Consider the following 25,151-nt stretch of genomic DNA (forward strand, 5'->3'; position numbering starts at 1 on the left):
CACTGAGTCTACCCATGACTCGATTGGACCACTCACTAAGCAATCCCAAGGCAATCTTCAAACTACTCGCCGAGTCTGATGAACAGACTCGGCGAGTCCATGCCATGCAACCACTCCAACTTGCTTCTAAGGTCAGATCTGCTTCCACAATCTATAGATCTGGCCTCCCTAGACTGATTCATCACGTAAAGCTCTTATCTTGGTGCCCATAACACACCTCATGGCTCATAAATGGAGTTTTGACCTAAGGCATGAGGATTCCAATCCAACGCCTCCATTGATTCCCAAAAAGCTTGGGTAAAGGGACACTCTGGACCTCTAAGGGTCCAAATCTATGGTTCAAACCTCATAAGGGACCAAGATGACACTAGATCTTGCCATAAAAGGGTTCAACAAACCCTAAATCTAGATAAACAACAACAAGAAGATAACTCGAATTTATTACCACAATAGTGATGCTCTGGACTCCAAACCCACAGAAGTGGCTCCTCTTGCTTTCCCTTGGCTAGCTCTTCTCCTTCCTCGCAACAATGACACCTCCAAGATCAATAATGGCCTCCTACTTAGCTCCAAATGCTCACACTCGATTAGGGTTTCACTCAAGGGACTGGTGAGCACAAATGACGGCCATTAGGCCCTTTAAATAGGTCTCAAACCCGAGAAATTAGGGTTTCATTACACAGCGCTGACTCGCCGAGTCCATATCCTGGACTTGCCGAGTCCAAGCGCAATCCCGCGTCCAGATCCGCGTCCCTACTCGGCGAGTCTGAGCTCCAACTCGCCGAGTCCCCTCTCAAATCACCAAAAATACAAATATACAAGATACCTGAAAAATCCGGCTGTTACAACTCTCCCCCACTAGGACTAGACTCACCCTCGAAGTCTCGCTCTAAAAACAGCTCCAGATGTTGCTCCTGCATCATACGCTCTGGCTCCCAGGTCATCTCTGATCTCCTCCGGTGTTGCCACTGACCAGCACTAGAGGTACCTCCTTATTTCTCAGAACCTTGATCTTCCGATCCCGGATGGCCACTGGTCTCTCGGCATAATTCAGGCTTGCATCCACCTGAATATCCTCTAACGGAACCACTGCCGACTCATCGGCTATACACTTCCTCAGCTGTGACACATGAAAAGTGTCGTGAATCTGTCCCAACTCTGCTGGCAACTCCAACCGATAGGCTACCCAGCCTATCCTCGCAATCACATGAAATGGACCTATAAATCGGGGCCCCAACTTGCCCCTCTTCCTGAACCGAATCACTCCTTTCCAAGGAGAAACCTTCAGGAGAACGAAGTCGCCGACCTGAAATTCAAGCTCGGATCGGCGCTTGTCCGCATAACTCTTTTGTCGGCTCTGGGCGGTCAATAACCTCTGTCTGACCTGTTGTATCTGCTCGGTCATCTGAATCACGATCTCTGTACTGCCCATCACTCTCTGCCCAACCTCACCCCAACAAATGGGAGTCCGACACCTCCTACCATACAACAGCTCAAAGGGCGGCATACCGATGCTCGAATGATGGCTGTTATTGTAGGAAAACTCTGCCAAGGGTAAATACGTATCCCAGCTACCCCCAAAATCCAATACACATGCTCGAAGCATGTCCTCAAGCGTCTGAATCGTCCGCTCACTCTGGCCGTCTGTCTGGGGATGATATGCGGTACTAAAATGCAATTTAGTACCCAACTCCTCATGAAATTTCTTCCAGAATCGGGAAGTGAAGCGCACATCATGGTCCGAAACAATCGAGATCGGCACCCCATGCCGAGATACCACTTCTCTCACATAAACCTCCGCCAACTTCTCCGCCGAAGAACTCTCACTGATGACAAGAAAGTGAGCGCTCTTCGTCAACCTATCCACAATCACCCAAATTGCATCAACTCCTCTGGCAGTCCTCGGCAATTTGGTGATGAAATCCATAGTGATCTGTTCCCACTTCCACTCGGGAACCTCCAATGGCTGTAACTTGCCATACGGTCTCTGGTGCTCGGCCTTAACCCTTCGATAGGTCAAACACCTCTCGACAAACCATGCGACGTCCCTCTTCATACAAGGCCACCAATACTCTTTCCTCAAATCCAAATACATTTTCGTAGCCCCGGGATGGATCAAAAATTCCGATCTATGAGCTTCCTCCATCAATGTAGTACACGTACCGCCCACAAACGGTACCCAAATCCGGCCCTGAAAAGTCATAAGCCCTCGACTATCCGAAACGAACTCTGAAACCAAACCAACGACCCGTTCTATCTTCTGCATCTCCGGATGCACAGCCTCGGCCTGTGCCCCACGAATGGCGTCCAGAACTGGAGCTATCACGGTCAATCTCAAACATACATTTCGCAGTGGAGTACTCTCCGCCCTGCGGCTCAACGCGTCGGCTACCACATTAGCCTTGCTTGGGTGGTACAGGATCTCACAATCATAATCCTTGACCACATCTAACCACCTCCTCTGCCGCATATTTAGGTTAGGCTGATCCATCAAGTACTTCAAGCTCTTATGGTCCGTGTATATCGTACAACGAACCCCATACAAGTAGTGTCGCCAAATCTTAAGGGCGAACACCACTACCCCCAACTCTAAATCATGTGTGGGATATCTCGTCTCATGAGGCTTCAACTGCCTCGATGCATATGCTATCACATGTCCCTTCTGCATCAGCACTACTCCCAGCCCTAAAATCGATGCATCACAAAATACCACAAAATCTTCCATCCCTTCCGGAAGAGCTAATATCGGAGCTTCGCACAACCTTTGGCGAAGCGTCTCAAAGGAGGTCTGCTGCTCGGGACCCCATAAAAATGTAACACCCTTCCGGGTCAATCTGGTGAGTGGCACTGCGATCTTGGAGAAATCCTTGATAAACCTTCGATAGTACCCTGCCAACCCAAGGAAGCTCCTGATCTCAGAGGATGACTTTGGCACCTCCCAACTCATCACCGCATCAACCTTAGCCGGATCAACTAATATCCCTTTCTAATTAACGAGGTGCCCCAGAAACTGGACCTCCCGCAACCAGAAATCGCACTTGGAAAACTTTGCATAAAGTTTCTCCGATCTCAAAACCCCAAGAACTTCCCTCAAATGCTCATCATGCTGCTCTCTAGATCTCGAATATACCAGAATATCATCGATGAATACAATCACCGACCGATCCAACATCGGCCTGCATACCCTGTTCATGAGGTCCATGAACACAGCCGGGGCATTGGTGAGCCCAAAAGGCATCACCACAAACTCATAATGCTCATAACGCGTCCTGAATGCTGTCTTCTGGACGTCCTCGTCCCGCACTCTCACCTGATGATAGCCCGACCTCAAATCGATCTTGGAGAACCAAGATGCTCCTTGTAACTGATCGAATAAATCGTCGATCCTCGGCAACGGGTAACGGTTTTTGACCGTCAGCTTATTCAATTCTCGGTAATCAATACACATTCGATTCGAGCGGTCCTTCTTCTTCACGAACAGAATGGGTGCTCCCCACAGCGAGCTACTCGGCCGAATAAACCCCTTCCCCAGCAGCTCCTGAAGCTGCGAGGATAACTCTTGCATCTCTGGAGGTGCAAGACGATAAGGCACCTTAGCGATAGGCGCGGCTCCCGGAACCAAATCAATACTGAACTCTACTTGCCTCACGGGAGGCATACCCGGTAATTCTTCGGGAAAAACATCTGGAAACTCACGCACCACCGGAACTTCATGCACTGAACTCGATCTCTCGGAGATCACTCGCGTATCCATCACATACGCCACAAAACCCTTACAGCCCTGTTGTAAACACTGCCTCGCCCTAGCGGCCGAACAAAAGGCTGATCCAGAACGTGTACCCGAACTCCCCCACTAGGATCTCGTATGGTCACCAGCTGACGCTCGCAGTCGATAACCGCACCGAATCGACTCAACCAGTCCATCCCCACTATGACACAGACATCACCCATCGCAATAGGAACCAGATCGATCGGAAACTCAACCCCAAAAATCTCTAACACACATCCCCGGAGGACCTCCGTGGCACAAATCACTCTGTCGGCAGCTATGGAAACCCGCAGAGGCCGACTCAATGCCTCACGGCTAACACTGATATGCTGACTAAAGGCCAAAGATACAAAAGACCGACTCGCACCCGAGTCAAATAACACTAAAGCAGGCACAGAGTTCACAAGGAAGGTACCTATGCATAACATAATATAAGCGTAATATCTCAACACCAAAATAAATATATAGAAGGAAACGTACCAGCCACAACGTCGGGTGCAGCGCGGACCTCTTCCGCAGTCAGCTGAAAGGCTCTCCCTCGAGCTCTCGGTGCCTCGGCCTTCACAGGCCGACTCTCTGTAGCTCTGATGGCGGCAGGAGCAGATCCCTGAGATGCTCCGTGCAACAGCGGACACTCCGCCTTCCGGTGTCCGGTCTGGTTGCAGTGAAAACACACTGCAAACCCCTTAGGGCAGTCCTTGGCCATATGCCCCTCCTTGCCACATTTGTAGCAAGATCCTGCTCGAAAGACTCCATCATGACCCTTGCCGCACTTCCCGCAAGTGCGGCCCTTCTGGCTCCCGGGTTTGGGATCAGCGGGCTTGGCCCGCTTGGCTGCCGGCTGGGACTGTGCCGGCCGCCGATCCCTCCCCAGAGACTCTGCCTCCTCCCTGGCCTGTGTCTCAAGCTCAATCTCCCTCTTCCGGGCATTTGCCTGAAGCTTAGCAAATGTACGATACGAGGAGTTCACGGCGAACTCCCGAATATCCCATCTCAAAATGCTCAGGTAGTGGCTCATACTTGCCTGCTCAGTGGACACGTGCTCAGGGTAGAACATCTCCCTCTCATGGAACATCCTCGTGATCGCTGTAACTGACTCAGTACCCTGCTTGAGGGTTAGAAACTCTTGTGCCAAACGCTCCCTCTCCACCTGGGGAACGTACTCATCCCGGAACATGGTAGTGAACCTCTCCCAAGTCACTGCCGAAAGCTCAGCAGGCGTAAAATGCGCCGTCACAAACTTCCACCAGTCCTTCGCTCCCAAGCGAAGCTGGTTCAGCGCGAACCGAACCTTCAGATGCTCAGGAGATGAGCAAGTGAAGAAGCACCCCTCCATATCAGATATCCACCTCATAGCTGCCACCGGATCCTATGTACCATCAAACTCTGGTGGTTTGGTGTTGCTGAACTCCCGAAACAGTGACGCATCACCTCCCTGGGGTCTCGCCGCAGCGATCGCTGCGGTAGCCGCTGCAACAGCAGCCTCAGAAAGAGCGGCGTAACGCTCGTCAAATGTCTCAATCAGCGCGGTCTTAATAGATCCGAACATCTCTGGTATCTCAGCCCTGATGACCGCAGCCACCTCCTCATGAATGATCTGTCGAATCTCCTCATCACTAGATCCGGCACCCTCCGGCATATGACGTGTCCTCACCATGATCAACCTCTGAAATACAACATGCGATAAATTAGAATTCACTCGAGCATTCTTACACTCGACAATCCACCCCTCGTTGATTCTTGGTATCCAAAGATTCTTATTTGGACTGTGCACCGCCCCTGTGCTTTCAGTAGTACGGGCCCAATACTACTGTCCACACCATCTCAGTACACACCCCAAATCTTCTTCTTCGGATCCCAATTCCCAAGTACTCTATCATGCGTAGACCACTCTCTAATAGATCTCACATAAGCCCCTCGCTGCTACCTACTCACTCTCAAGCATCTCATAGCAGCTCACCCCTCCCTAGGCTAAGGCATCACAAATCAGGCCACTCTAGTCCTATTAGCAATACCTAGCCTACTCTATCATGCAGATACATCATATCAATATCAATATTACATAATATAAAGGTATTTTGGGAATTCACCGTTCGGGCGCTGACTGATCGTACACACGTTTCTTCCTGGAATTTGTTTCTTTTTCAAGAAAATCTTTTACTCTTAGAAAAGTTAGGTTTTCTTTTGAAAATATCTTTCCAATTCCTCAGTTTGAGTTCAAATACTCCCGAAGGTGTACCCAAATCCCTCAAACCAAGGCTCTGATACCAAATTGTAACACCGTAAATTTCAAAACAAAATTTTCAATTTTCTTATAAAACATAATTTGATTAATATTCATCAAACAACCATATTAATTATCCAATATAGATCAATACAAAATCCCAATATCACAATGTGAAAACTCCGAGTGTGTGTGTACGGATCAAGTCGGCGCCTTCCCGCAGTCGTCACTAGTACCTGAAACAATAACATCAAACACTGTAAGCACAAAGCTTAGTGAGTTCCCCAAAATACCACATATAACACATATTAGCCACTCGAGGCTATAACTCTGTGGGTCCGTGCACCCAAACTCTGTGAACCCTCAGGTTCTAGCTCTGATAAACATGCACCACATAAATCACATAGAAATAATGCAGTACAACACATAACATACATAGCATACAAATACTCTATCACATAACTCTGATTACCTACTCAAGGTAAAGTATAGTGAGAAGACTCACCTCGCGTATCTCGGTATCTCACGAATCCTGGAAATCCCTCGTGCTCGATCCTCCGAGCTCTAATCCTCCTATAACATTATATGTCTCTAATTAACACTTTATATCATTAAGGTTGACTATCCCTAAGAAGTCAACACAGGTCAACTCTGGTCAACGGTCAACGGTCAACGGTCAACTTTGACCGGACTCGGTGAGTGCTACGGCGACTCGGCGAGTCTAGACGTTTTCACCAACCCTATGAAATCCCCTTACTACACGTTGAGTATCCCCCCCCCCCCTTACTCGACGAGTTTCACCTGAAAGAATCGCGGGGCCACCCCGACTCAACTCGCTGAATCTCAAGAACAACTCGGCGAGTCCCAGTTTGACTCAGTCCACTCGTCATCCCTCTCCAACTCACCCTGACTCACTGAGTCTACCCATGACTCGATTGGACCACTCACTGAGCAATCCCAAGGCAATCTTTAAACTACTCGCCGAGTCTGATGAACAGACTCGGCGAGTCCATGCCATGCAACCACTCCAACTTGCTTCTAAGGTCAGATCTGCTTCCACAATCTATAGATCTGGCCTCCCTAGACTGATTCATCACGTAAAGCTTCTATCTTGGTGCCCATAACACACCCCATGGCTCATAAATGGAGTTTTGACTTAAGGCATGAGGATTCCAATCCAAAGCCTCCATTGATTCCCAAAAAGCTTGGGTAAAGGGACACTCTGGACCTCTAAGGGTCCAGATCTATGGTTCAAACCTCATAAGGGACCAAGAGGACACTAGATCTTGCCATAAAAGGGTTCAACAAACCCTAAATCTAGATAAACAACAACAAGGAAGAAGATAACTCGAAATTATTACCACAATAGTGATGCTCTGGACTCCAAACCCTCAGAAGTGGCTCCACTTGCTTTCCCTTGGCTAGTTCTTCTCCTTCCTTGCAACAATGATACTTCCAAGATCAATAATGGCCTCCTACTTAGCTCCAAATGCTCACACTCGATTAGGGTTTCACTCAAGGGACTGGTGAGCACAAATGACGGCCATTAGGCCCTTTAAATAGGTCTCAAACCCGAGAAATTAGGGTTTCATTACACAACGTTGACTCGCCGAGTCCATATCCTGGACTCGCCGAGTCCAGGCGCGATCCCGCGACCAGATCCGCGTCCCTACTCGGCGAGTCTGAGCTCCAACTCGTCGAGTCCCCTCTCAAATCACCAAAAATACAAATATACAAGATACCTGAAAAATCCGGTTGTTACACTATTCTTAGAGAATTTTAAACTCTTATTCAAGAATGTTAACCTATTCTTCAAGAATGTCAGTTATGACCATGTAATTAATGTCTTATTCATAACAATGTCTTACGAGAATGTCATTTGTAATCATTCTTATCATCAAGCATTATCATTTCACTAAAAAAATTGACTCTTAACCATTTTCATGATATATAAGTAGCTTTATTTTAAAAAAGTTAATTCTTAACGTTGTATCAACCATGCAAATTGTTAAAAGATTGTAATTTGTAAGCATAACAATGACATAAAATAAGTCACAACAATTAACTCTAAAGTGTTCCCACGATGAAGAAAAAAAATCTAATTTTATATAGTTAAAAAAAAAAACTTAATTTTTAAAGAATGAAATATGTTTCATATTTTTTTGACTACTGTGTAAAAATTTATTACAATACTTAAATTGTAATTTAAATTGATATCCATGAAAATCTCACGTTTCATATATATTTTTACCATTCTTACAATTTTGCCGTTAAAATTAATTAAATGTAATTATAGAGTAAATGCAAGTACAGGTTCACAATGTGTACATTCATATTTTAACCCTTTAATCTTTTAAATTTAATGGACTAGAATTTATCATATTTTAACCTTTAATCTTTTAAATCTAATAGATAAAAATTGATCATGCATTCATACAATATATATATATATATATATATATATATATATATATATATATATATATATATATATATATATATATATATATATATATATATATTTGCACCATGTGTAGCGCATGATATGTATAATTGTTATAATATATATGAACAATATTTAATATAACTAAATAAAGTAAACATAAAAGATTTTGAAGATAATTTGTTTGCTACCTATTTGTCAATATTACCATTGACAATAATTCTCATCTACTTGCCTACCATGTCTAAGCTTCTTGCAAATTGTTAGATACTCCTGGTATTTGTGAAATCAATCCCAAGCAAAAAGGAAATAAATGTCCTCTATTTTTTGATCAACGAATCTTTACTTCCAATCTGTTACAGTCTTAGCATTTCCGAAAACAATCTGGGAAGAGTTACAATGGATGAGATGATCACGTTCTTGATTCCTTGGTCGCTCCTTTTCTTCTTCATCATCTTCTTCTTTCGTATGATTAAATCTTCGAAAAAGCAACCACTTCCACCAGGTCCCTATCCATGGCCAATAGTAGGCAACCTTTTCCAAATGGGAAAGATTCCTCATATTCGACTTGCAGAAATGGCCCAAGTACATGGACCACTCATGACGCTTCGCCTTGGTCAACAAATCACCATTGTTGGATCATCAGCTTCTGCAGCTTCCGAGATTCTCAAGACCCATGATCATCTGCTTGCTGGTCGAGATGTACCAAGATTGCTTCAAGGTAAGGAATCGATTGTTCACAATATGAATCTTGTCTTTTCATCAGGAACGGGTGATGGTTGGAGGAAAATCCGAAATCTTTATGCATCAAAGATTTTTTCAAGCAAAGCTTTGGAATCTCGTGTGGACATGAGAGAGAAGAAAGTTATGGAGATGGTGAAGTACATAGCTTCAAAAGGTGATTCTAGTATCGGTATAAAAGATGTCATGCTTGTAACTGCCACCAACATCATCGGCAATACGTTGTTATCGATAGATCTTGTGGACTTCGAAGGCAATGGTATAGGTGCAGGGATTAAGGACTCTGTAAGAAGACTTTCTACCTTGGGTGCTCAACCACAATTAGCAAATTTATATCCGATATTTGGTCGATGGGATCTACAAGGCTGGAGAAAACAGGTTGTTCAAATCATAGAACATGAGCTTGGAACTATTTGGGAGAATATCCTCCAAAAGAAAAGAAACGGAAGTAATACATCATCCGATCAACAAGATTTCACTGATATTTTAATTGAAAAAGGTAGTACACATCAACAAATCAACGCTATGATGCAGGTCTCTCTCTCTCTCTCTCTCATACACACACACACACACACATTGAAGTTGATGCGCAATCATTTAAGTCGTCGTTTTCTATCTCAGGAGCTGTTTACGGCTGGGACTGAATCGATGAATTTTACCACCGAGTGGTTAGTGGCGGAGCTTCTCAGAAACCAAGAGGTAATGCAAAAGGTTAGGGATGAAGTCAGGAAAAAGATAGATGGGAATGTAGTGAAAGAGTCAGATTTGGTTCATTTTCCATTTCTGGAAGCATGCTTAAAGGAAACCCTAAGATTGCATCCTCCAGGACCACTTCTTCTACCTCATAGAGCTATGCAAACATGTGAGGTGATGGGATACACGATTCCAAAAGATAGTCAACTGATGGTTAACATATGGGCTATCAGTCGTGATCCCAAGATCTGGGATGACCCTTTGAGCTTCAAACCTGAAAGATTTGTGGGATCGGAGATGAGTTACAAAGGTAAAGACTTTGAATTCCTGCCATTTGGTTCTGGGAGAAGAATGTGTCCCGGAGAAGCGTTGTCATCGAAGACAATACTCCTATCTGTGGCTTCTTTGATTCAAAACTTTGACTTGTTCCTCGTGAATGACACAATGAATCCCGAAGACCTTAACATGGATGATGCTTTGGATTTCCCATTGTACAAGAAAGAACCATTACATGTAACTTTCAAGCTCCGTTGATCGGTTGAAGAGTTGTTGAACCACATCATGGAATGGGTTTGATAACCAAGTGTGTGTATGATAATATTCATCGTGTAACTGGAAGGCCTTTGTTTATGTTGTAATTAAATAATTAAGAAGTAAGATGTGCTGCGATTACATCTTAAAATGTTGCCTTTGAAGTGATGTTTGCTTTAGAAAGCATGTTATTGTTTGGATTTTTCTATTTTATTTTCAATCAACGTTCTATTCTAAATTTATAGCTAAAGTTGAATATGTAGCTTATTTAAACTAAAATTTAGTAGACTAATGATTTAATATCATATTTGGTGTATCAATAATGTGTCTTAACCTTGGACAAAAGATATAGATTTATAAATATAATTAAATAGGTATATGAGTAGGTGTACTTATCAATTCAAAAAACCCATTGAATTTGTCCTAGTTTTCGAAAAGGACATTACAATGTTTTTTTTGTTAAACTAGGACATTAAATGTGTGATTCAAATCAACCTAATTATTTGCTCCAGCTCCTTTGATTCCAAATTGGGCCTAATGGGCCTTCTCTAGTTCCAAATCCACTAAATCGGATATTAGAGACCAAGCATCTATTAAAAAATGGGTATGTTTTGGTGGATTCTAGATCAAAGAGAATTGGAAAAATACATGAGAGGGGAGACGCACATACCCAATAATCACTCCAAAAAGCAATGAGAATGTTATATTACCGACATCCAAATTGAATTTAGCGATATTACACCCAAACCCCGCTTTTACAAGTAGACAACCACAAGCAAGGAGAGTTCATGATTTTTTTCAAGAATTTAAACACGGTCGTGCCAACAGGTAGAGCAGTTTGAGTGATGGCCGAATACCTTTAAATTTCTAGGGACCCATTTTTGTATATCTTCTTATGTTAATTAACTTTTGACTACTACATTTTAGTTATAAAGCTTCAAATCTAAAAAAATAAATAAATAAAAAACTTTCTTAGTGGATGAATAAATATAAAGATTTTCAAGTTTAGAAAAAACATGTTTAAGAGAGAATTTTTTCAGGTCACTGCTCAAACAAAAAAAAAATGGACAAGAAGTCTGTATTAATTAGACCAGTTGAAAATAAGTAATACTTTTACGCCTAAAACTGAAATAGACGCATCACAGTATACTATAAAATCCCCCATGCCTTCTGGTAGGGCAAAGATCGGCGTCTCACAAAGCTTCTGTCTCAATGTCTCAAATGTTGTCTGCTGCTTAGGCTCCCAGTGAAAAACCATGACTTTCTTCGTTAACTGGGTCAAGGGTACGACTATCTTGGAGAAGTCCTGAATGAATATCCGGTAATAGCCTGCCAATCCCAGGAAACTCCGAATCTCAGATGGAGACTTCAGAACCTTTCATCTCATCATGGCCTCTACTTTGGCCGAGTCGAACAAAATGTCGTTCTAGTTTATAAGGTTCCCAAGAAACTGCACCTCGCGCAACCGGAACTCACACTTGGAGAACTTGGCGTACAAGCCCTCCCTCCTCAAGGTATCCAACACCTCTCTCAAGTGCTCATCGTGTTGCCCCCGTGTCTCGGAATAAACCAAGATGTCATCAATGAAAACTATCACAGACTAATCCAACATCGGTCTGCATACGCGGGTCATGAGGTCCATGAACGCAGCAGGAGCATTGGTGAGCTCGAAGGGTATCACCACGAGCTCGTAAATGCCATAGCGAGTTCGGAAAGCAGTATTCTATACATCCTCGTATCTGACCCTCATCTGATGGAAGCCTGAACGCAAGTCTATCTTGGTAAACCAAGATACCCCCTGTAGTTGGTCGAAGAGACCATCGATCCTCGGGAGTGGGTAACGGTTCTTCACCGTTACCTTGTTCATCTCCTAGTAATCTATAAAAGTTAAAAAAAGTTATACCTAAATGCTAAAAAAACACTTGGAAAAAATGAAAACCAAAAAGGTTTGAATAGACAAATCAAATGCTACGCCACACAGCATATTGATAGATGTTTTGTAGTTTGAGTGAAGCATTCTAAAAAACAAAATATTGCGTGAGAGAAAATATTGCGTGAGATGTACCGCGTAAAAAAAAAAATTTGAAAATATTTTAAAAAAACAAACACCTCTTTAATATTTTTTAAACTTTTATTCCCATTTTTATTTTAACCCGGCGTTAGCTTCACATGCTTGTAGCAAACACGCGACCTCGAGTATTAGCACCGTCACCAACACGCGCCGGATTCGCGTCGCTGTTCAATCAATTATTATCCACCACCAGCTGCCACCGACACAGCCAGCTGCATGTTCTTTTCCTACCACGACAAGAGTCTTGTGTTTTGATAACTTAAAGTATCACAAAACTAAGAACTTGTCCTTCCACTTTATTTTGTAACAGTTTAGCCCCTTTTTAACTAAAACGTCACAACTACATCACATGTAGTTTCAATAGACTTGATAGCTATAAGCTACCAATAAAAAAAATTAGATGGATATTTGCATACCTATCTGAACATTTTTTTTTATAGTGTTTATAATTATCGCATTAAGAAAATAAAACATATGGTAATAGTAGATATACAAAAGTTATTTCCTAGGATCTAATTTAAACTTTAGGGACCAAATATACATAAGCTAAAACTATGTCCGCCTTATTATAAATTAAATCGTTTATCGTGTACCGCGATACACATAACTATTTTTCCTATCACTTTTTCTTCCACTTCACCTTCAAACACTGCTGCCCCCATTCGGCTATCCCCATTCCCCCTCCTTTCTCTTTAAGCTTTCTCTTTCTCTCTCACACAGTTACACGCAAAACACACAACAATGGCGAAAGTTGTATTGATTTTGGCACTATGCGTGCTGCTACCAGTGCTAATCAGCGCTTCCCGTCCGATGTCCCGTCCGTTCCGTTTACAGGGGAGAGTGTACTGCGATACTTGCCGTGCCGGTTTCGAGACCTCCGCCACCACTTACATTCCCCGTATGTTCATTCATCTGTTTAACTCTCTCTTTACTTTTGTTCTTATGCTATTCTATCACAAAACACGGTGATTACTAGTTTACTATACATATATTTTTGGTTATTCAACAACAAATTTCGTAGATCTAGATAAAACGAAGCTGTATTATGTTAAGGTTTTAGTAGATCTGAACTCCGAGTAACAGTTTTACTGAACTATTGTATGATCCGGTGGTTTCTAAGATCTAATTTCTCAACCCTAATTCATGGAAACACCAAAAAGTTAGCAATTATCGATCTTAATTTGGTATTTCTTGTTGGTTAATAGGTGCTAAGGTTAGGGTTGAATGCAAGGACAAAGAACAGAAACTTCTGTACAGCATTGAAGGAACAACTGATGCTACTGGAACATACCACATTCTTGTTCATGAAGATCATGGAGATGAGACCTGTGATGTGGTTCTTGTGAGCAGCCCATTGGGCCACTGCAGGAATGCTGACCCTGGGCGTGATCGTGCTCGTGTTGTGCTCACTAGCTACAATGGGATTGTCTCCGATACTCGTTTTGCAAATGCCATGGGGTTCATGAAGGATGAAATCTTGTCTGGTTGCACCACACTTCTTCAATCACTCATGGAAGAAGAGGATTAGAATTCGTGTTGTTTTTATAGAGAGAAGGCGTATTGTTATTAGTTGTGTTATGGATTTGAGAAAAGTGTTGTTTGAATGTTTATCTATTTGTTTATGTTGTATGGAGATTATATATTGTGGGTTGCAATTGGAAAGATTTTAAACGGAAACATGTTGATTTTTGATTTTTCAATGTCGATTGTAGAGTAATTTTTCAGTAACGAAAAATTGTTCAATAAACTAGAAAACCGGATTAATATGTATATTTCAGTTGCTAAAACAGATTTCGTTACCGAAAAAAAAAATCTTAGCTGTATAACCAAAAAAGATAATCGGATAAAAATTGTTTTGTTGATAATATTATGGTTTGATTTTAGTTAATTATGTTTCTTCTAAAAGTATTAAAGTTTGTACGTATTAATAGAAACATTAACGTTTATAATTTTAGATCGGAAAATAAATGATATAACAAAATGGGGATGTAGCTCAGATGGTAGAGCGCTCGCTTAGCATGCGAGAGGTACGGGGATCGATACCCCGCATCTCCATATCTTTTTGAAATCTATACAAAATTGCATTTATTTTATTATCTTATATAATATGATTTCAAAATTTTGGACTGAAATTTCAATGTTGAGTAAAACATTTGGGCCATATCGAAAACAAAATGCAACTTTAAGGAGAGACAAGTAGCTTTGGGTTGAACTTGCAATTTAGTAAAACAAAACAGCTGAATTTGTAACATGGCACACATAAAATTTAGTTATTATGATTAATCATGTTTTTAAACTTTTAAAAACGAGTAAATTACATTTTGATTGGTATGGTTGGCACCAAACTTAGTCTAGCTTTTCAAAGATTAATATGAATGTTCCTCATGGTTGTAACTTTTAAAGCCATCCCTTTGCCATTTATAAATAAAAAGACAATAACTCGTTAATAAAAGGTCATATTCGGTTAAGACACTACAATTGTTCTTTTTTCTTTTGTGGTAATAAAACATATTAACTTACAAATGTTTAGCACACTAACTCTTAAGGTACCCAATAAACCAGTTTAATCAACAGCTACTATAAAAATTACACAAATTACTAAACTTTTAAAAAAAAAAAAAAAACATTATAATTCCCCAAATTTACAGAAGAAAACCTTCGGTTTTGGCATAATATAAAGCTGCAGCAAGTAACAAAAAGAGAAGTACGACCCATATGCTCACTCCTAAAAAAAAAAAAAAAAAAACAAACCAATATCAGATTACCAAGGGTATTTTAGACATTTGACTAAGAAGGTGCATACCATTTTTCGTAGTTTCATTTATCATTGTAACTCTTGCACTTGAATCCATAGATACAGAAGCCAAAGCCCTGTATATTTTATAAAAGAAAAACACAATTATTTAATTTTAAAACACACTGATAATAAATAAATAAATAATCAAAATAGAGAACATAAACAAACCTTGAATCATTTGAAAATGCGAGTGCTGTTACAAATCCAATATGAGCTTTTTTAACCACAGTATGCACCTTCATATTACTTGAATTCAAAATATGAACATCTCCTTCATTTGTACCACTGTAATTCACATGATTTAGCAACCAAATATTCCTCATGTTCACATTAATAATAATAATAATAATAATAATAATAATAATAATAATAATAATATAAGATGCTTACATGGCAAGTAACTTTCCATCATTTGATACACTAAAGGCGGAAATCGGGTCCCGCACAACATGCTTTGAGCTTATCCGCTTCCATGTTGCGGTGTTCCATTTCACAATACTTCCTCCTCGATCTACCAAAGTCAAAATCCATGTCACGTTTCTATTTTTGGTCAAACTTTCGATATACAAAGAATTAAATGATATAAAGAAATTAAGAGTAAAATTAGTAAAAGAATGTTACACCTCGCATTGTAGTCACATAGAGAATAACATCATTCTTGCTATTTAGTGAAAACTTACAAGATCCGAAAATTTCATCCTGAATGAAATTAGAATCAAAAGTGAGGAAAATAGGTTTTTATTGGAAAATAATAAATAAAATTCATTTCTTACATTTTCTTGTGGCAAAGATGCTTTAGCTATTAATGAGGAGATATCCCAAACCCTAGCAGGGCCACTTCCTACTGAAACAAGAAATTTCCCATCAATGCTGAAAAACAAATAAATGATTAAATTCGAATAACATGAGAAAACATAAACTTTTTAAAAGAGATTAACCTTTATATAGAATACCTGAAATCTAAATTCTTCACAGATGTATGAGCATTAGGTGCTTCAAGTATTAATTCCATGCTGGGCCATTTTAGCACCTTTAATTTACCATCCTATACTGGATCATATATTGAATATAGTCACAATCCGTATATTAAAAGAGGATTTTATAGAGAAATTTTGAAAAAAAAAAGTGGAAGATTCAAGATTGATTCTTCTACCTCACCACCAACTGCAAGTAAAGAACCATCATGGCTAAAAGTAACTGCTAATTGTTGTCCGATATCTTCTAATTCATCAAGAACTTTATCAGATGGTTTTAGTTTCAATTTGATGAGATCTTCATTCTTGATTGGATCCCATTGATACCATCTACAGATCAAAAATTGAAATATAGAAGTGTCGCAACAGAATAAGCTAGTGACAGTGTGACACCATAGATCAGAAATCAGAATTACCTGCAACTTTTTGGTAATGAACATATTACACCGTCTCCTCCAGGGTGAACAGCCATTCTGTAAGGCAGATCATCACCAGAGTCAAGTTTTTCCACCTGATGAACAGAGTCTAAGTGTTAAAAGGTATTTTTAAAAGGATTATAAGCAAAATTGGAACTGACTCACAGGCTGATCAGAAAGCGAATTGGAAGCGGGATCGAAGCGTGAGATGACTAGGGCGTTAGGGATCCCGTTCCGACCTTCACCACCGCCACCGGAAAATATCACATAGCTTGATCCATTACCGGAATCTTCGTCTTCGTGATTCGTTTCTGTGTCGGATAATCTGAGTGCACTGTGTGGTACGAAAGAAGCGCCAAAGAAAGGAACTCCATACTTCTTGCAATTCTCATCCGTTTCCCCATCACGCCTGTTCTTCACCATCGCTTGATCAAATTTCAACCTTAAACGCCTGTATGATGTAAACTAAAAGGAAACGGAACAATTATCAGATGAAAGTAGCTTCTAGTCAACATAGATTCTGAATCAGTCAACCCTAATCTACATCATCAGTCCATCTAACAAAATGTTGCAGGATATCAAATCAAATATGCAGACATCAATCGTCAATTCGCACAATATTTTACAGTTTACCTCAAGCGGAAGGAAGCCTAAATTGAAGCTTGCGGGAGAATCAACTAATGTCGAAATGTTCGAAACTAGCGAGTACGGTACTACTGTAACATTAGAACTTCTATGTGTTTACAATGAGACCAATTATTTGAAAATTTGGCAGTTTCAGCCCCTTTTGTTTATAAAGATAATTCTCGTTAAAAGAACTGGGCTAATGCTATTAATTTAATATTAATATATGTTAATATTAATAATTAATAATTAATATATTAATATATACTAAGTAAATCTCAACATCCTTATGAATAGTACGTTACCATGGGTACTGTTCATCAGGCTAGTTGTTTACCGGGTTATTTCCGACCGCTTATTACTGAATCTTTGTTTCATCTATTTCTCATCGGCTGCTTCATCTATCTCTCATCGGCTTCTTTTTTCCTGCAATCTACGGTGTCATGTCCAATACCTTTTTCTCCATCGAATCCCCTCTCCCGGTAGCCTCTCCTCTGGTGTACGGTGTCTTGTCCAATACTTTCATATCTGATTTGATATACATGTATAACTCTTCTTACTCTTATTTGTAAATTATCTGTCATTTTGCGATTTTTGGAATTTCGTCCGCCCCAATTGCGTCTCCTTCTTGCTTCCACTCCTAAAAAATTTCACATGATGAACTAATTCTTGATTTTACATCATCTTTGCTTCCATCTGTTTCTGTATTCTATTAGGGCTCTACGCCTTTTTTTTTTTTAACTCTCGCATTCCTGTTTTTCCTTGTTAGGCTTAAATTTTTTTCGTTTTTGTCATGTACATGTCTTCAGATATGATGAAGTGCAAAGTCTTCTGCTGACTTCCATTCTTGTTCGCTCCAACTACCACCACATCCTATGAACTTATTAGGGTCTTATCTATGCTTGTATACACCATCACTACATAAAGATTGAAGACTGCTAAAACCCGCTACCAATTCTGGTCTACCAAGTGCTCGCTATAATGTCAATGTGAGTTACATCTTATTGTTTTTAATTTTTATTCTATAATTTTGATTAAATAATATGTTAATGATTCAATATAATATTCAATAACATACCTAAATAATTTAACTTTTTATATCCTGAATCTTTATGTAGGGTGGTAAAGCTTTTTGGTCGATTCAATATAATATAAAATATGAATTACATTCTAATATTTGTGTGTGGCTTCTCTTTTTGAGGGTTTGACATTGCTGAAAACAACATATGTAAGCTACTTCCTTTGCTGAAATGAGGTTCTGCCATATCCATCTTTTCATTTTCTTCCTTTTATATTACCATGTATCGAAACAAGATTGTGCTCTTGATTTTTTTATCTTTGTAAATAATATACTCTGTTAAATTTTTATGTGAACAGGAAAATTTGGGGCTCTACTACAATCCATATATCTTCAAAAAGAAGAAAGTTCTTCAAGTGAACTGATTATGCAATTTACACATGAATTTCCAACCTTTATTTCAAATGAGTCGATAGTATCTCACAGATTATCAAATCAGTCATGGGTATCAATTTTTCAAGTATGTATGTTAAGAAACAAAAGTTCATTAAGAAGCTATAAATTATAAATGAAAGTAAAGTAAAGGTATGTTGAGGTTTTGGTTGTTGAGAAAGTTATAGAGTCATTAGGTTGGCAAGTAGTGAGAAGTTCTTTGGTTGGAACTGTAGAGAAGTGTGGGATTTCTGGAAGACAAACAAAAAGAGTAAATGTAGATTTGGAAATGGTAATGGAACCTCTTTTGGGACAGAACACAACACAATATTTTTTTTTCATAATGGTCTGACTAGATATTGATAAAATCTCAAGTAATCAACTTTATTAGTTTTTGTAATGCTTTCATTTTGTTGTATGTTTTAGTTGAAAGTACACATTCAACAAAAAAATAAACATCATTCTAACCCATGCAAAGCATGGGCTCCTATACTAGTACTATATTAATTCATAAAACATTTATGAACATTGAAGTTTACCCACTTTAGGTTTTGGCCACACTAATTTAGAAAATTTGACTTTTGGTCATACTAATTTAGAAGGTTTGACAGTTTTAGTCCACAAGATGAGCTATAACTGTAATATCCCAAAAATCAAAGTAATTTTTTTTATTTGTCAATCAACAAAACCATTCCAAAGATCATAATTGTTTACAAAACATTGTTCTAAAAGTAATAATCATAAGTCAAAATATCCTAAAATCCAATAACATAAAAAAAAATCAGAAGGATATGCACGATTACACCTTTACTTTCCCCCGATCATCTGGGATACCTGAAAATGATAAACTGAAACCGTAAGCCAAAGCTTAGTGAGTTTCCCCAAAGTACCAAACACAACCATACAAATAATTAGGGGTGAGCATGGTGCGGTTCGGTGCAGTTTTGGGCCAAAACCAAACCGAAAACCACAACTTCGGTTTTTTAAAATTTAGAAACCGCACCGTTCGGTTTTATGCGGTTCGGTTTTTGCGGTTTTTTTTTTGCGGTTCAGTTTTTTTTTGCGGTTTTTGTTACTTTTTTTTTCGTTTTGCCTTTTTACTCAATCTCAAGTAACTCAGCGAGTTACTTTGACTTAGATGAGGAGTGCTAATCATTAATTGGAGATAAACCGATACCACCATCTGTTGATTTGAAATCAAATTACATAACCACTCATCCAACATGTTTCTAATGCTTCAATATAATATGAATTATGTATAACATTTGTTTCACAAGTACATACGATAATATCAATTAATGTATTCATAAAAATGATACTATATCACCAGTACTCTTCATATTTGAATGTTAAAAAAAATATCATAAACATTATTTGTTATTGTAAATACAAATGAATGTATGCTTAAAAATATACAATCATCCTCCGATAGATAAGATAGATATTTACATTTATAGAAATTTTAATTGTCATAAGTTCTTGGGTATTACAAATATCAACACTTTATATATATATATATATATATATATATATATATATATATATATATATATATATATATATATATATATATATATATATATATATATGCGTGATGCGGTTCGATTTTTTGCGGTTTTTGCGAGACTAGAAACCGCACCGCACCGAGTATTTTCGGTTTTTGTAAAACTAAAAACCGCACCTCAGTTTTCATTTCGGTTTCGGTTTTTCAGTTTCGGTTTATGCGGTTTTTTTGGTTTGCGGTTCGATTTTTGCTCACCCGTACAAATAATAACATGCATACATGAGCCTTCAGCCTGAGTGGACCACCACACCAGGCCTACAAACTTTCTGGAGTACTCTTAGAGCCTTTAGCATGACAGGACCTCTGCACTGGGCTTACAGCCTATCTGGACCAGTTTCAGGGCCTTCGGCCTGACTGGATCGCCTCTTGGGCCTTCAGTCTATCCGGGTCACCCCAAGTGTCTTGGCCTTCAGCACAAAGCATGACCGCCTCAACCCAACCACTAGAACATGTCAACATATACAATAACAATCAATAACCAGTAATACATGTAATAATACAGATCTACCAAACTAATGCATATTAGTAGTCATCAGGTAATTATATAGATCTACCACATACTCAACATAAAATCAATCAATATACCAGGATATCAAATCCAATGGGTCGGCATTGGTGCCTTCGAACCATAAGTACAGTCAGGAAAACTCACTTCGTAGTCTGAAATGTAGCTGAACTGATCACTACTCTAACTACTGGCTCTGCTGGTCACTTATACAATAAGTGGTGGCCCAAACTCAATTTACTACACAAATTACCCAAAATACCCCTAAGCCAAACTTGGTCAAACCCCTGGACATGCATAAAAATCATGGCTTTTGGATATGCATGTCCCAACATAAATTAGGGCACCAAAGGAAGAAATGACACCAAATCTCATGCAAAAGTCTCAATACTCAACCATATTTCATATTTTGCATCCATTTGATCAAGGGGATGTTGGAGATCCATAATGTTGGCAACGTTATGGATTCCACCCACTACATCTTCAAATCCATGAAGGAAAGTGCATAAAAACCAAGATCTAAGCTTATAAACCCATAAAGGTATGATACTGAATACTTATAAAGGTCCAGAATGAGTGAAAATGAATGATGGATAGGCTTGAGTGCTGAGGAGATAGCTAGATGCTCTTCTTCTTCTTCTTCTTCTTCCTTTTTGCTAGAAATGACCACAAATAAGCTCAAAATCAACTATAGATTGCTAGGGTTCAAAGGGGAGTGTTGAGAGGTGGTGGAGGCTAAGGGTGGGCTAACCCTAGCCCTCACTTCCTTTAAATACAAACACAAGCCTAAAAATTAGGGATTTCCTCTGAGGTCGGTTTCACATCGTGAGCCTAAAGATGATGTGTGTTTTCAAACATACCCCTCACGCCATGACAAGCATAGCTCATGTTGTGAGCCAGGTGAGACTTCCAAATTAAACTTAATGCAATGATTACCTGAAATGGGTGTTATAATTCTCCCCCACTTGAATTAGACTTTGTCCTCGAAATCCGATGTCACAAATAACTTATGGTAGTGCTCTCTCATCTCTGCCTTGGGTTCCTAAGTCCATTCGAAACCCTTTCGATGATGCCATTGGACCTTGACGAAAGACACTTCCTTATTGCGCAAGGCCTTCATCTTCCGATCCAAGATCACCACTGGTCTCTCAACATAATTCAAGCGGTCATCAAACTGAATATCATCCAAAGGAACAACCATTGAATCATCATCCACACACTTCCGAAGTTAGGAGACAAGTAGGGTGTTGTGAATCTAATTGAGCTCCTCAGGAAAATCCAACCAATAAGTGTAACGCCCGTAGATCCGGGCTAGTCAATTTAGAGACAATAGACATCAAAAAAATAAGTTTTTGATGAAAGATTATTTAAAAGGAATAATCTTAACGAAGTTGTAAAATAGGTCTCAAGGGTTCCGTACATATAAAGAATACCGAAATTCGAGTTATAACGAAGAAGTTATGACTCGTCAAAGTTTTACGGCAAAACCGGCACGACACTGGGATTTTTAGCCTTAGTGATCTAAACCAAAGTTTTAATATATGTTAAATCGAGAACGTCTATAAAAAGAACGCCCAAATCTGACTCCGTATGAGGAAGTTATGATTTTTCTAAGATTCGGCTTAGTAGTGCACGACCCGAAACTCGAATTTTAGTTCGAGCGGTTTTTGGCTTACGCAACCTTGATGAGAGTTGAATATCTCATTAATAGGAACTCAACCATAAAATACATATGAAAACGGATTCCGTATGAAGGAGTTACGAATTCTTCGTGGTCATTTAACAGTCTAATCTCCTCTTACTGTTAAATTTAAGATCGGTCGAGAATTAGCCAACGGAGTCTAAATGAAAGTTGTAGATCTTGTTTTTACCTATGCTTGGAAAAAAAGAATGTCGAAAATAGAGCTCGTATGCAAAAGTTACAGGATTTAGAAGTCGGCAGGGTGCTGCTGCAAAAGGGGTGACGTGGCTGAATAAGGGCCAAGGCTTTCTCCCCAAGGCAAGCCACCAGAGGGTGACACCTGGCATGGACTCGATGAGTAGGAGGACCTACTCAATGAGTAGAGCTATTTTCCAGCCTATAAATAGAGGTGTCGGGCTCCCTCATTCTTCACACCTTCCCAACTTCACTTTCTCTCTCTAAACTCTCTCTCTAACCCCCCCCCCCAAAAAAAAAGCCTAGGGAACCTCCCTAGCACCCAAAGGAAACCCCGAGGCTCCCAGAGTCTCAAGAAAAAGTGTCTTTTGTCTCGGAAACGCTGCTCCATCGAAGCCTGGTTTTGCGAAAAACTCGTTGTAAGTGAGCTATGCCTACCCTATCTTTAGTATAGCTTATGTTTTAATATAGTAACGTTATTAGGAACTTATAATGAATATTTGGGCTATTATTATGAGTTATATAAGAGTGTTTCTTAATGCTTATATAATAGTAATAATATCTAGACTATTAATTAGTCGCGGTTAACGTTAGACTAAACTCTAGTGGTAATGATACTAGGTTTTGTCCGAGGGAAATTGTTTTAACAGTAACGAAGTGTTGTCCAAGTACCAAGTCATCACCTTATCATGTGAGTACATGGTTACTTTCATCTTACACATAGATATGAAGTATTTTATATAAACTAAATGCTATGTGTGAATATTATCTGTATAATTGCTATCTATGCTGGATGAACGATATGTTTTAAATGATTTAAAATGTATATGTGTTTTATATCTACGATAATGTTGGGGTAAAAATGGGTAGATGAAATAGATGGAGTATGAGTTGGATGATGAGTTAAGAGGTGAAATAGACCGTAAGGTGAGGGTGAGAGGTGGACGATGTGAGAAGCCTTTTTCCCAAATGATGGCCCCGTCATTCAGCAGAGTATGGATGACAACCACAGACTATTCTAGACAGTCCAGTGGAACACTAGCAGGCTCGCAACCTATAGGTGTTGTGAACGATGTGTTCACCGGTGTACTCTAAAAAAAACCCATTGACATGTATTGTGAATGGATATTGTCGATAAACAAAATACTCTTGGCAGCTATGGATTTAGTGTCTGTTGAGTAAACCTTGGAAACGATGGATTTCGTGTCGATTCCTTAGGATTGAATTATCGAGGAGTAGATGATTCTTCCCTTAAGAGTAAAGAAGATAATGGGGATGGGTAATTGGATTAACTGTTTGACGATTAAACATAATAATTATATTATTGTGGGTTGAAAACCCTCTGTACTCACCAGGTTTCCCAACCTGACCCACTCAGTTTATTTATATCACAGGTGTTGATATGAACTCATATTACACTGAGAGATTAAGGAGATATAGATCACTAGTGATAATGATTATAAGTTCTGCTTATGCTTATGTTTCTATATTGACGATGACATCCCAATTGTTTTAAAATGAATAAAAATACTTTCTTCAGAAATGCTTTGATAACGTATTTATCATGTTTTACTGGGAACAAATTCTGCAACATTTTTATTAAAAGAGGTACTCTGGTTTTTATAAAGCATAAACAAAATCGGTCTTTTCTGGCCGTGAAAATGGGGATGTCACAATAAGCCACCCTGCCAACCCTAGAAAACACTCAAAACAACCCAATCTACTGGGGCCCCAACTTCACCCTCTTCCCGAAGCGTATCACACCCTTCCAGGGTGATACCTTCAGTAGTACCATATCACCGACATTGAACTCCAACTCCGACCAGCGCCTATCAACATAACACTTCTGTCGACTCTAAGCTGTCTGCAAACTCTATATGATCTGCTGAGTAAGCTTTGTTATCTGAAGAACAAATTTGGTTTTTCCCATGACTCTGTGACCAACCTCTCCCCAACAGACTAGGGTGCAACACTTCCTCCCATAGAGAAGCTCGAATGGTGACGCATCGATACTGGAGTGATAGTTGTTGTTGTAAGAAAACTCAGTTAAGGGGATATAGGAATCCCAAATCCCACCAAAATTGATCACATAGGCTCGCAACATATTGTCGAGTGTCTGAATGGTCCTCTCACTCTGACTATCGATTTGCAGATGATAAGTAGTGCTAAAGTGCAACCTCATACCTAGTTCCCCGTGGAACCTCTGCCAAAACCGTGAAGTGAACCGAACATCCCAACGTGATACAATAAAAACTAGGATACCATGTTGGGCAATAATCTCATGCACATACACATCAACTAATTTCTCGGCCGAATAGCTAAGAAGTGGACACCCTTAGTCAAACGGTCTACTATCACCCAAATTGCATCAAACCCCTTAGCCGTTTGGGGTAACTTAGTGATGAAATACATGGTGATATGTTCCCATTTCCACATGGGAACCTTCAAAGGCTGAAGCTTTCCATGCGGCCTC

General features: G+C 39.7%; 3 protein-coding genes and 1 non-coding gene across 4 annotated transcripts; 3 read left to right on the top strand and 1 right to left on the bottom strand.

Moving 5' to 3' along the window:
• The first annotated feature begins 8,624 nt into the window (after positions 1–8,624).
• On the top strand, positions 8,625–10,651 carry LOC145015714 (putative (S)-N-methylcoclaurine 3'-hydroxylase isozyme 2). The gene is made up of 2 exons (XM_078974187.1): positions 8,625–9,711; positions 9,799–10,651. The coding sequence occupies exons 1-2, from the start codon at positions 8,836–8,838 to the stop codon at positions 10,402–10,404; spliced, it is 1,482 nt and encodes a 493-aa protein (XP_078830313.1). The 5' UTR covers positions 8,625–8,835; the 3' UTR covers positions 10,405–10,651.
• Positions 10,652–13,088: 2,437 nt separating this feature from the next.
• Positions 13,089–14,149, top strand: LOC145015596 (protein DOWNSTREAM OF FLC-like). Its single transcript, XM_078974067.1, has 2 exons — positions 13,089–13,370; positions 13,678–14,149. The coding sequence occupies exons 1-2, from the start codon at positions 13,214–13,216 to the stop codon at positions 13,998–14,000; spliced, it is 480 nt and encodes a 159-aa protein (XP_078830193.1). The 5' UTR covers positions 13,089–13,213; the 3' UTR covers positions 14,001–14,149.
• A 305-nt stretch (positions 14,150–14,454) lies between these two features.
• TRNAA-AGC (transfer RNA alanine (anticodon AGC)) lies at positions 14,455–14,527 on the top strand. The gene has a single exon. It is a non-coding gene; the product is annotated as a tRNA-Ala (tRNA).
• Positions 14,528–14,908: 381 nt separating this feature from the next.
• On the bottom strand, positions 14,909–17,401 carry LOC145013960 (SEC12-like protein 2). Its single transcript, XM_078972313.1, has 11 exons — positions 17,293–17,401; positions 16,825–17,124; positions 16,660–16,754; positions 16,423–16,573; positions 16,223–16,314; positions 16,043–16,139; positions 15,893–15,968; positions 15,660–15,780; positions 15,438–15,554; positions 15,276–15,343; positions 14,909–15,197 (listed from the first exon to the last, which is right to left on the bottom strand). Exons 2-11 carry the CDS (start codon positions 17,080–17,082, stop codon positions 15,115–15,117), a joined length of 1,158 nt encoding a protein of 385 aa, XP_078828439.1. The 5' UTR covers positions 17,083–17,124; positions 17,293–17,401; the 3' UTR covers positions 14,909–15,114.
• Between the last annotated feature and the right edge of the window lie 7,750 nt (positions 17,402–25,151).

The sequence above is a fragment of the Lactuca saligna genome, chromosome 9, assembly GCF_052625555.1.
Source record: "Lactuca saligna cultivar CGN05327 chromosome 9, ASM5262555v1, whole genome shotgun sequence".
Lineage (NCBI taxonomy): Eukaryota > Viridiplantae > Streptophyta > Magnoliopsida > Asterales > Asteraceae > Lactuca > Lactuca saligna.

Coding starts and splice junctions, on each gene's coding strand:
- LOC145015714 (XM_078974187.1), top strand. CDS start 8,836: ATGGATGAGATGATCACGTTCTTGATTCCTTGGTCGCTCCTTTTCTTC. Junction 9,712..9,798: donor AAATCAACGCTATGATGCAG/GTCTCTCTCTCT, acceptor TTTCTATCTCAG/GAGCTGTTTACGGCTGGGAC.
- LOC145015596 (XM_078974067.1), top strand. CDS start 13,214: ATGGCGAAAGTTGTATTGATTTTGGCACTATGCGTGCTGCTACCAGTG. Junction 13,371..13,677: donor CGCCACCACTTACATTCCCC/GTATGTTCATTC, acceptor GTTGGTTAATAG/GTGCTAAGGTTAGGGTTGAA.
- LOC145013960 (XM_078972313.1), bottom strand. CDS start 17,082: ATGGTGAAGAACAGGCGTGATGGGGAAACGGATGAGAATTGCAAGAAG. Junction 16,315..16,422: donor TACTTGCAGTTGGTGGTGAG/GTAGAAGAATCA, acceptor GATCCAGTATAG/GATGGTAAATTAAAGGTGCT. Junction 15,198..15,275: donor AAATGAAACTACGAAAAATG/GTATGCACCTTC, acceptor TTTTTTTTTTAG/GAGTGAGCATATGGGTCGTA.